The 12,495-nt window shown below is 39.3% G+C and overlaps 2 protein-coding genes across 7 annotated transcripts in view; one reads left to right on the top strand and one right to left on the bottom strand.

Moving 5' to 3' along the window:
• The window catches only part of FAM181A (family with sequence similarity 181 member A), a 220,792-nt gene that overhangs the window by 27,392 nt on the left and 180,905 nt on the right, over nt 1–12,495 (top strand). Inside the window, exon 2 of one of the 5 annotated variants that reach the window (XR_005597997.1) lies at nt 8,136–8,347. The exons of 3 other annotated variants lie outside the window; for them this stretch is intronic. The gene's annotated coding sequence lies outside the window, so the exon portion shown is untranslated. Of the gene's footprint in view, nt 1–2,390; nt 2,459–8,135; nt 8,348–12,495 lie in introns of those variants that run through there. One more of the 5 variants, XR_005597995.1, reaches the window with a different exon arrangement.
• PRIMA1 (proline rich membrane anchor 1) overlaps nt 3,569–12,495 on the bottom strand; it is an 81,174-nt gene continuing 72,247 nt past the window's right edge. The window contains exon 5 of one of the 2 annotated variants that reach the window (XM_039537020.1): nt 3,569–8,142. In XM_039537020.1, coding sequence (XP_039392954.1) covers nt 8,046–8,142 — 97 coding nt within the window. In that variant the 3' untranslated portion in view covers nt 3,569–8,045. Of the gene's footprint in view, nt 8,143–11,570; nt 11,635–12,495 lie in introns of those variants that run through there. The other variant, XM_039537022.1, reaches the window with a different exon arrangement.

The following is a 12,495-nucleotide window of genomic DNA, read 5'->3' as shown; positions in this document are numbered from 1 at the left end:
CACTGAAGTCAATGGGAATTTTGCCTTTACTGTCATGAGGGCTGAGATTTCACCTCCTCGCTAAGTGGTTTAACGCTCTTTGGATGATGTCCTGGCCCTATTGAAGTAAATGGCAAAACTCCCATTGACTTCAACACACACTCCCCTGTATAGGATAGGCCTGTTTAACAACTTTTGTGAACATGTGCTAATAACCTCATAGAATCATACAAGTGTAAGACTGGAAAGGACCTCAAGAGGTCATCTAGTCCAGTCCCCAGCACTCATGGCAATACTATGTAATAACTAGATCATCCCTGACAGGTGTTTGTCTAAGGGTAGGTCTATACTTACCTGCCGGGTCGACGCGTAGAGTTCGACTTCTCGGAGTTCAAACTATCGCGTCTAATCTAGACGCGATAGTTCGAACTCCGAACGCACTCCCGTCGACTCCGGAATTCCACCACCGCGAACGGCGGTGGCGGAGTTGACGGGGGAGCCGCGGACTTCGATCCCGCGGCGTCTGGACGGGTAGGTAGTTCAAACTAAGGTAGTTCGAGTTCAGCTACGCTATTCGCGTAGCTGAACTTGCGTACCTTAGTTCGACACCCCCCTCCCCACCCTTAGTGTAGACCAGGCCTGAGCTGTTCTTAAAAACCTCCAATGATGGAGGTTCCACACTTTCCCTAGGCAATTTGTTCCAGTGCTAATCTCCATAACAGGACATTTTTCCTAATGTCCAACCTAAACCACCCTTGCTGCAATTTAAGCCCATTGCTTCTTGTCCTCTCCTCAGAGGTTAAGGAGAACAATTTTTCTCCCTCCTTGTAACAAGCTTTTATGTACTTGAAAACTGTTTTCATGTCTCCCTCGGTCTTCTTTTCTCCTGAGTAAGCAAATGCAATTTTTTCCATCTTTCCTGATAGGTCATGTTTTCTAGACCTTTGTCATTTTTGTTTCTCTTCTCTGGACTTTCTCCAATTTGTCCATAGCTTTCCTGAAATGTGGACACAGTGCTCCAGTTGAGGCCTAAGCAGTGCAGAATAGAGTTTGTCTTGCTTACAACACTCCTGCTAATACATCCTACAATGATGTTTGCTTTTTTTTCCCCCGCAAGTGTTGCACTGTTGACTCATGTTTAGCTTGTGATGCACTATAACCCTCCCTTTCTGCAGTACTCCTTCCTAGGCAGTCATTTCCCATTTTGTATGTGTGCCATAGGCACTCAGCAGCAGCCTGGCAGATCAACTTCTCCCCCAGCATCTCCCATTTGCTCGTGATCAGCTGTTCAGTGGCGTGCAGGAGGTGCTGGGGGGGGGGAGGAGGAGGAGCATGGGCAGCCCGAGGCAGGGGGAGGGGGCAGGAGAAGGTGGGGTGGGGGTGAGGGCTAGGGGGAAAGGGTGGAGTGAGGGTCGAGCACCCCCTGGGAACTCAAAGTCAGCGCCTCTGCGTGCAGTTGATTGTTTCTTCCTAAATGGAGTACTTTGCATTTGTCCTTATTGAATGTCATCCTATTTATTTCAGATCCTTGCAGTACCCTGCTCGATATGCCCTTCCAGCTTGACTGTAAACCACTGATGACTACTCTCTTGGAACAGTTTTCCAACCAGTTATGCCCCCAGCTTATAGTAGCTATATCTAGGATAGTTGTATTTCCCTAGTTTGTTTATGAGAAGGTCATGCAAGGCAGAATCAAAAGACTTATTAAAGTCGAGCTATATCACAACTACCACTTCCACCCTATCCACAAGGCTTGTTACCCTGGCAAAGACAACTATTCGGTTAGTTTGACCCAATTTGTTCTTGACAAATCCATGCTGTTATTTATCACCTTATTATCTTCTTGGCATTTGCAAATTGATTGCTTGATTATTTGCTTCATTATCTTTCTGTATACTGAAAGTAAGCTGACTGGTCTGTAATTCTCTGGGTTGTCTTTATTCCCCTTTTTGTAAATTGGCACCATATTTGCTCCCTTCCAAGTCCTCTGGAATATCTTCCGTCTTCCATGAGTTTTTGAAGATGATCACTATTGGCTCAGCTATCTCCTCAGTCAGTTCCTTGAATATTCTAGGATGCATTTCAGCAGGCCCTGGTGACTTGAAGTCACCTAACTTGTTTAAGTAATTTGTAACTTATTTCCCTATTCTTTCCCCCACCATCGTACAGCGGGAATTTACAATTTTACATATAAACTTGTTACACACATCACCACAATATTATTGATCAGTGAGTTATTAGTTGTCAAATGCTACCTCACAGGGCATATTTTGTACAAAGATTATTGCAGTATAGGGTGCGAATAGTGGTGCTTAGTCACAACTGTATAATACGATATGATTTATTGCTAAACTCATTAAATTGCAATCAAGAATTTTGCATCCATATTGGATTTGTTTTTTTCAATTCAGGAAGTTCTTTAATTAAACTGGAGTACGAAATCATCTTCAAAGAGCCATTGAAAGCTATTCAGCATGAAGTAAGCCTGCTATTATACATTTTTGTACTGCACAAGAATCTTCTCTTGGGCATTAAAATCAACCAAGACCTTTATATATTTGAAGATAAGTCCCTATGCTTCCATACAAAGGGCCAGGTTCTGAGCTGGGGTAAGTTGATGTAGTTCCATTGGAGCATTGGCCCAAACTTGGCAGAACTTTTCCTTTCACTGTTATGGGTGCTAAAATGTTAAGTTATGCTAATCCAAATAGAAATTGATAATGGTGTGATGGGTAAAGAACATACTCTCAAGATAAGCAGTATTTTTATTAGGCACGTTTCAGTGGTAGCCGTGTTAGTCTGTATCAGCAAAAAAACCCCAAACAAACGAGTCCTTATGGCACCTTAGAGACTAACGAAAGCTTATGCCCAAATAAATGTTAGTCTCTAAGGTGCCACAAGGACTCCTTGGTGGTGTTTTTTTTTAATTAGGCAAGTTAGAGAAACTCAGTTGAATTTATTCATATTTTCCCCCATATCTGATAGAAAATGCCAGGTGCTTTTTTTAACCCTTTTTGGGCAGCTGCAACATTTTACTAGTTTCATTGCTTGGCTCTCCCAAAAAGTTACTACTTCACTACTTTTCCCTGAAACCAAAAACGTAACCAGTTCCTGGTTCCCATTTGTATGCATCCTGCAGCCTCCTAGGCTAAGATCTGTTGCGGATTAGAGTGTGTAGAGTTGAAAGGTGAGGTCCAGCACAGAAGTCGCACTATGGGTTCATCATTAAGGCAAGGGAGGACGATTTCAGTACTAAGCATCTGGTATCGGGACTACAAATAGATTTTTGGCTGATGCAGTGCATGTATCCATGACTAGGAAGCACTGGTGAAGAGGATGTAACTGGAACTCCACTAAATACAGGATGTGGACAATAGCCACAATTTGTTTTGAAATCAGAAGGCACTCTATTTTGAAACAATTGTAGTTAATACAGGTGACATTAGAAAAGCCCTTAAAAATGTACTTATTTCATTCTGTTTTTCTGTTTCCCTTTGATGCATATAGATTCTCAGCTACTCAAATGACAAGACACAGGAAACTTTTATAAGTACATTTTTATTTAAAATAAAAATTAATTATGGTGCCTTTTTAAATAGGGTACTGCACAATCTGTATATGCAACACAGTTTTTGGTACAGAACATACTTATTGAGCAATATCCTTAAATTCTAAATATACATTAATGGCTTGTTTGAGAAACATGACAACATTAATTCTGATTTTTTTTTCTCTTTAGTCATTTACCACTGATACAGATTTCCCATAAACAATATTTGTTTTCGTCTGTACATGTGGTACACAGTCAAGAAGGCAGATCTCAGAATATTTACATTCATGCATTAATTTTAACACATCTTTGCAGTATAAAATCATATTTTTGTTTGTACAGATGCAGGGAGTATTGTAAATATATATATTTATAATAGGTCTGATTTTTCCATTGCTTTACACTATGTATAGTAATTTATACCTCTACAAAGTGAGTGGAAAATGCCACCAACTCAGAACAATAGGTTTCTACCCACGTTGCAGAGTGTAAGTGACAACACACAGTGCAAGACTGTGGAGAATCAGGTCTGTACATGTATAATCTATACCTTAAACCTAGTAGAACTGTCTGTCCTTTATAGTCTGTTTTTGCAGCTTCTAAGCAGGGTCTGGGCTCTATGCTACTCGTGTTTGTTGTGTCTGAATTAGCAAGGGCCTAAGCACCTTCAACTCTCTTGATGTCAGTGAGGGTTGGGTGCTCAGCACTTGCAGGATCAGGCCCTTTAGAGCTGGTCTCAGCTATGAGTCCTCTAATTGCAAATATTTATTTAAAATTAGATTTAAAAAGAAAAATAAGTTAATCCATTGTCTCAGGCATAAACTACCTGAATATTTTATGTGCAAATCTGACCGTGATTAGGGGGTTAAAGCTATAGTCACGAAGTAAAGTCTTGTCTTGGTAACAGAGGAATGCAAATCTAGAAACTCATAACTCTCTGAGCCAGATCCTCAGCTAGTGTAAATCACCCTGACTTCACATCATGAGCCAGATCCTCACCTGGTGTATCTAGCTATACAGGGCCTTTCAACACTTTATCATTTTAGAGGCTAAAAATACACTTTAAATCCTGTGAATTTCTATTTTGAATCACCAATTCCTGCTCTACACGGTCACTGTTATAGTGCAACACTTATCTCTCAAGACCGCTCTATTCCTTTTATATTTAATTAAATGTGTAATAAGGGAGCACACAAGCCCCTTTTATTGAAGCTTTGCAGTCTTAAACAAAACCCTGAACTCATCAGAAAGCTTCAGAAGTCGTCCCCCAAGGCATTACCTCACTGGCCTCTCTTTTCCGAAGATTGGAATCCGCTTCCAGTATATTTCTCCCAGTGCCCCTCTCAAGATCCCCTTAAATTTTGAGGCAATGTATTCAACTGCATGTGGGGAAGTCAGGATTCTAAAAGCAGAATTATCCCTGCAGAATTTTCTACCTATTCCAAAATCATGATCCGTGAATGTTCAGAGTAAAGTCTCTTTGGTAAAGCAGAGAGGAGGAATTGCTTATTTTAACTGGTGCTGTCCTAACTTGGCCAGTGAACAATGAACGAATTTTAGATTTGTTTGTGCACTTCAATGCTTTTTAAATGCATTCAGCAATAAGGGATCAATATTATGGTGAACAACAATTTACAATTCATGTGCCTTAGTATGCTTATAGAAACTGTCCACAAATCTGGCTCCTACTTAGCTCCTATATAGTGCTTGTCATTGTATCTCAAGCCACTGTCGTAAGGAAGGCAAGTATCATTATTCCCCTGGGGAAACTGAGGCACAGAGAGGCAAAGTGACTTGCCAAAAATTACACAGCAGGTCCATGGCACAACTGACAATAAAACCCAGGTCTCCAGAGTCCCCTGTCCAGTGCTCTTTCCATTGAAACATGCTACCTCCCCATTTTGTGTTCACTGTTTAGGTCACACATTCCACTGTAAATAGTTTTTAGGGAGCCTGGGTTAAATTTTGATTATATCTTAGGTCATGGGTCAGATTCTCTTTCCATTGAAATCAATGAGATTAGGATTAAGCCCGTATGGTCTGTGCTTAGATTTTTTGCAAAAACATACATTTTAATAGATGTAGTGATCTGCAGACCCCTTTGTAATCTTGCCCTTACAGAGCATGTCTTTAAAGCTTTACTAGAAAATAAAGAAAATCAGCGCACATTAAGATAAGGTGCTAATTGGGAGTCTGGACCATGATCGTACTATATACTCTCAGCTATGCATGCAACCAGTCTCAAACTATGGCACAGTTATACAAAAAAATTAAAAAGACAAAACATAACTACACCAAAATAATCTTATGGATTGAGAAACCCTGGAAAGACGGTAACATGTTTTTATTATAGTATTTAGGGGGTAATTGCCTTAGGCAATGAATATTTGGGACAGTGGATTCAACTTGTAAATTCTATTATTGTTAATTCCACCTAAAACCATACTGGTGTATTTTGTGCAAGCATACAATATAAATACAGCAGGGAAATATATGATCATGTTCTTGAGGTGAAGGGTTACTTATTTCTTTTCACATGTTGCATTTGCATTCATTCCACCTCAAGAAAGACTTGACATTTAAAAAATAATATTCATGTACCTAAATTGCTATATAGGGATGACAGGCTGAAAAAACAATCACATAACTCCATAGATTCCTCAACAACAGTATATAGCAGCATTTTGTTTTGTCAGTGAAAGGATACATATATTTACATATACCCTATCCATTCATTAGGTAATAGCAAACTAGAGATGTGTCTGAACCAAAACTCTTGACCTGAGTACCCTGGAACTTTACTGGGGAAGGGCTTCAGAATCCAAATTTCACAGCTTCCCCATATCTATATAACTGGCCAAAGACTAAACCATGAGACATGGAAAAGCCTCAAACAATGGAGTGTTCGAAATTCAGATCCAAGTTTTGCAACTCAGGCCGTCCTTATTTAAAACTGAAAATATCAACATGTTGCTGTACTGACATGCTTAATGCCAATGTGCAGTTACTTTAGTTAATGAGACTGCAATGGCTTGTTTGAGTTTTTTCAAAGAGACAGAGACGAAGTATTATTGAAGTTTGACAGCAAGATGAGAAGCCAGCGTGTGGTATAACTTTCTTTTCACTGCATTGCTACTTTCAGCACAGTGATAAAGGGAGACATACAGACTGAATGACAAAAATATAATTTCCAAACATCCTATGTCAGAAGGGTGGGGTGGGCAATACCGTAGACTAAACACTGGCCTTTACCCTAGGGGATTACTGATTAAGTCTAACCTGAGATCCTAAGTGAAATGAGTCTGGTGGATTCAGCTTCACTTTTAATAATCTGCAATCCATGTCACGAAAAGGTACAACACAAAGCTATCACATAGAATTTGGCACAACTGGCAGTCTCTGCTAAGGAAATGCAGAGGACTGAGCTAACACGGGCACACCGATTTACTAGTCACTAGTAAATAGTCCTCTAAGTCAGGCCTACAAAGTCCTTGGTGGGCCAGCTCAGGAAATGAGAAACCTTCAGGAAATGACACTTGTTTTCTGCCCCAGCAGCTGATCAGTGGATAGATAAGGAGGACTTCAGTTTCCAGTCTGCCAGTCCTTTCAACATGGTCAAGCCCAAATATTCACTCCAAACTGTAAACAAAATCCTTTCTAGAGGGATTCTCTGATGGATCTGTGTGGTGCAAATACAGTAAATGTGCAGAACGTCACGTGGAGGAGAAATCTAGAACTTGTTTAAAGCTAGGAAATAAAGGATATGCAGGAGGAAATAGAGGTTGATTATGAAGTAACAGTGTTCAAAGCACCTTTTAATATTATCTTATCTTTAATAAACTATGCTAATTGCCAATGATCATACTTTGACTTCTTTTTGTTTGAAAAGTCTTCAGCCATGGAAATTGCATAGTCACCAGACTGCAGCTGTATTTCCTGGGTTAACTCTCAAATTTATGCAATTTTTGGTTGCTTGGTGGATTAACAGAAACCCTTTTCCTTCTAATAACATAATAGTTAATTAAGACTATGAAGCTTCTAGCTTGTAAAAGAAAACACTGCACAAGCTGGAGAAGCATGCAGGTGAAGACTTCCACCCTCTGAATCTCAGACCCATTTATAGTAAGTTGCTGCAACTCTGAACTATCACCTTCACATCAAAGGACCCTATTTAAGCAGCTCTTTGTGGACAATCAAAAATAAAGAGCGGGTGGGGAAACAGAAGCTGGAGGCATCATGATGTTGCTTTCAACAGATGTGGCATGCAGTGATTATGCCTTTTGTGAGGTCTTTTTTCTTGGTAGCCTGGATTGGCAAGTTTATCTTCCCTTTGACAATCAGCAAGGCTGAAGAGCAGTCTGCTTTTCTTCTCTGAATAAGTGATACGTGCACTATTCCTGAAATGAAGTCCATGGCCACAGAGCTCCTTTCATTTCCTTATTTCACCCACCTTGCATACTTTGTATGTGTGCTTTTAAAGTTTAACACCTCCCATGTCTTGTGGGGGTCCCGGGGATTATACCACTGCATTATCAACTGTTTTGTTGTTCTGGGAGGACGTCATTGCATATTCAGCTCGACTTGTTCCATTCTCTTCTTTTCTCAGTGGTTTCCTTGGGTGATGATGAGTTCAAGGACAAATGGGGAAGGGAAGAAGAAAGGACAAAGAAACATCTTCATTATGAATATAGACTGAAAACAAGGACATTTCAGAAATGTCCTAGGCTAATAATTAGAATGTCTTCTAGATGACAAAATGTTTTATTTTACCCCTTTCTGAATACAAGTCAAATCAGAAATTGTCTTCCTCCAACCTTTTGCTCTCCCTAGAACATATTGATTCAGTTACTTATGTTGTATCATAGACTCTTTGGCTTTTCAGTCCCAATCAGTATCTTAATATGTGAGTGAATTTGCTTGCTGGAAAGACAGACTTTGGAAAAAGAATTCATGATTTAGCTAGCAAGCAGTACATCCTGAGTAGGGGCATTGCAAATTTTCTCACATCCCCACCACCATAGTGCTTCAAATTTGTCCTGGAGAGAGCGCATCATGGGTTGAGAAAGTAGCTCTGTCTCCATGCTTGTTCAATCCTTGGCCTCTCTCTTGAAAGGACCAAGTAATGCAAAATCTGATGATGGAGAAACAGGTCCATGAAGAACCGAATTTCAACTAATTTCACATAACCCATTGAACAGTCATAATGTGACAGTTTTCAGTTGGTAACAAAATGGGTTAGATTTGAACCAGTGACTTGAAGGTGAAAAGCTGGGCGTACTGTGAGCCATTCCATCCGGTCAGGCTAACAGTTGAACCTACCACTCTCTTTTTGCCAGTGTCATTAGTTGGTAACAGTCTACAACCTTAAGCTCTGGTAGTGGCGCACTTCCAGAAATGTGCTGCAGGGGTAGAAATCTCTACCAATAACTGAAACAAGTACTGAGGAAACACATGGCTGTTCTGTATTTCAAAGGGTCCCTGCAGAGATAGACTTGAGTACACGTTTCATATCTGGACATTTCCCATAATGTAGGATAACCATCTGTGATGCATCCTACCTCCCCCATGAATCCTCCAGAGTGGTATACCCTTCATGTAAACGTGAATGTAAAAGGTACATTATATGGCAAGGGCAAAAGCACTAGTGGTTTTCATAAAGATGTTGGCCTTTAGCTTAAGGCACTTCTACTTGTTTTGTATGGCCAAGAAGACTAGAAGAGCAAACATAATATACCATTAAAGTATCTGGTATTGTTTTGAGATGGTTTTGCAAGGTAAAGCACCAGAAATAAACTATTAATACCAAGACAATTCAATAAGTACAGTTTCAATGAAGAAAAAAAAGTTAGTTGAAGGGTTTATGATGGCTGATTACAAGACAACAAATTTGTTCCAGTAATAATGTACACAGCACCTTTTTGCATTGCCTAGCTGCTGAGTCAAGGCTTGTTAATATTAATTGTGGTTCCAGCTGTTAGAGTCAATAGTATTGGAAGGGAAAATTACAAAGCTTTGAGTTCTTTTTTGATGATTATGTGCACACTTGTCTGTAATTGAAACACATTTGCTCTGGTTCTATACCTATATTTAGTTGTATTAAAAAGCACCCAACCCATCTGCCATCTCTCTGAGAAGAAGAATGAATAACCGAATGGTTCCAGGCCTTTTCGCTCTTCCTCTCTCCTTCTTATTAGAAACAGAGGAACAATTTTGTGAATTATTTTTAAATCCTAATTTTTTCAATATTCAATTTTTTAAAAATGTCAAAATCTAAAATTCAGCCCTATAGTTGTTGGAAAAAATGGGGGAATTTTGACCATCTTTCTATCTTATCTATTCCCCATCTTTTTCTTTCATCTTTTTATGTCCAACACCTTTCTACTTTTCTCTGATTGAATTCTCTCTTTTTATGCCTTCTGCATCTTTCTTCACTTCTACATGGGCCTTTTTCTTCTAGTTTTCTCTCTAGTTTCTCTCTTTCTCTGCATTACTTCCTTTTTTGAAGCTGTCTTTTTCAGACTCTTTTGGCTTTCCGTTCTCTTTCCTCCTTTTCATCATCTCCCTATTTCTCTTTTCCTCCCTTTTTGCTTTCTGTTCTCCTTCACTACCATCTCATGTTCACTGTCCCTGCTCTTCCCTATTTTCTTTTTTTAAGCGTGAAGCCTATATAGAGCTGGCCTATCCATCTTAAAACTTTCATTGGGAAATTCAGAAAGACCTACCTTCCAGTGGGTGAGGCCTCTCCAACATCAGTAGAACAGAGAGGTCTACAGAGACGCTCTGTGACTGGCCCTAATACACACTTAAACATTGTGTTTCTAAGAGCTTGAAAATAATGGAATGGGATGGTATCAAAGTCATGATGGCTTTCTCCAGTCATGGCATCCTATTTTGCCTCATCACTGCTTTAGGGTTAACATTAGTAAAGCAAAACAGCTATATTATTGAATATCAATGATATAGCAATTTGAGACCTATATATTTCAGAATTATATTTTTGTTCAGGTATGGGGGAGTGGCATGGTTCACAAATTCAAGAAACCATACCATTCTCAAATGTATTGCAGGTATATGAATTGTATGGGTCAAATTCTCCTCTTAATTACACCAGTGTAATTCCATTGACTTAATGGAGTTACACGAAGTGACCAGATTGATGAATTTGACCCTGTGTGTGTTAAATGCTATCATCCTTTCCCTACAATACTTAAACTGTCATTATATATGAGGCCTAAGATCATGAGCTTTTGTTTTTCTACACATTATTCGCTTCATTGAGATCCAGGTATTCAATGAGATTCCATTTTTTAATAGCATGCTATGGGGGGAATACTTTTATCCCATTTAGTGTCTGATAAGATTGTCTGTTCCTCACCTCGCTCTGTACAAAACTCTTTGAATCACCTTTAAGATGATGTTCTAAACCAGTGATACTCAGACTGAGGCTCGTGAGCCACAACTGGCTCTTTAATGTGTCTCCGGCAGCTCTTTGCAGCACATGATATTAAAACTCTGTGTGATTTTAATTATTAATCAATATAAGTTATTAACCAATCAGGAGGCTTTTACTATGTTATTAACCAATTGTCGTTGATTTAAAAAAAAATACTTGGTCAGTCATTTTGTTGTGAGAATAATATATAAAAATAGTAACTGAAGCCATGAATTCACACTACTGTGGCTCTTTTGGGTAATGTTGATGCTAATTTGGCTCCTGAACTACTGAAGTCTGAGTATCCCTGTGCTATAGCACTGTTATTTACACTTAGTATTACTTTTCATGGGGTAGGTGCTCCAGAATTAGTGAGAGTGTAAGTGGGGAACTCTTCACATCCATGATACTCACTCAGTGGCAGGAGAAACAGGCGGTTCTCTAACAAGCGGTTTGCATCTCTTTAAAGTGCAATTTACTACACACAGAGCGTTGATGTATAGCAAATCGATCAGTGTACTCTTCATAGAGAACAGTTTCAAATTAAATGTACATGCAGCTCTGCATAGCTTAAAGCAGGTGACTATGGCTCCCAGTACATGCATGTAATGGTGCTTCAAAGTCAGAGTCCATAATAACCTCTCCACCATGTATGCTTTAATGTGCATGTATCCTAAAATCAAGAGAGCATCAGAACAGCCATTTAATGGATACACTTCACATGTTTATAGAACCTCATGTTAAATAAAAGCGTAACATTGAATGGTAAATTCATGTTTGTCAGATAAATATACATCCTATTCTCTGCTAGCTCTCTGCAACACTGAAATGCAACCACAACAATGCAATGCGAGTGGCCTTTTTATGTTCTTTCTTCAGCAAATTTCTTAAAGGAAAAGCATTTTGGGCACTTGATCTCAGCTAACCAGTGAAAATAGTTTGCCTGTTTTACAAAACCCCTTAGGCCAGATCCTCAGCTGGTGTGCATTTGGCATAGCTCCACTCACTGTCTTCAGTAGAGCTATCTTGATTTTACACAGTGGATGGTCTGGCCCTATTTATCTCAGTGTGACAGGACTTTGAATGGGTGTGTAAGACCTGCTGGACAAAAATAATAAAAGATCAGTGGATAATTATTTTAAATAAGAGATTATCATGCTTTGTAACATTTGCCACAAGTAGGTTTATTAAAACTTCAAGAGGCTGGGACCACCTAGAAATGGGAATAAAAGTTGAATTCAGAATGGCAACGTAATTTACAGATTTCGGGCCCAAACCTGTGAGATGCTCAGCAGCCTGAATGGGAGTTAGTGTCTCTCTGTACATTAAGCATCTCCAGGCCCAGTGCTGAAGAGGCTCCATGTGTGAAATTCACAGCAGCTAAAAGGATCAGGCTCTAAAATTCAATATTTCCCTAATACTTCAAAAAAAATTTTCACTGTAGAAACACAAAAATGGAGTTTTCAGTGCCTCTGTGAAGTGAAAGCCGGTTTTATTGAGTTCAGCATACAGGAATAAAAAAATGCAGTAGTAT

Source organism: Mauremys reevesii, linkage group 4 (genome assembly GCF_016161935.1).
Source record: "Mauremys reevesii isolate NIE-2019 linkage group 4, ASM1616193v1, whole genome shotgun sequence".
Classification (NCBI taxonomy): domain Eukaryota; kingdom Metazoa; phylum Chordata; order Testudines; family Geoemydidae; genus Mauremys; species Mauremys reevesii.
The sequence above is the reverse complement of the archived record's forward strand: the minus strand, read 5'-3'. Positions and strand labels throughout refer to the sequence as shown.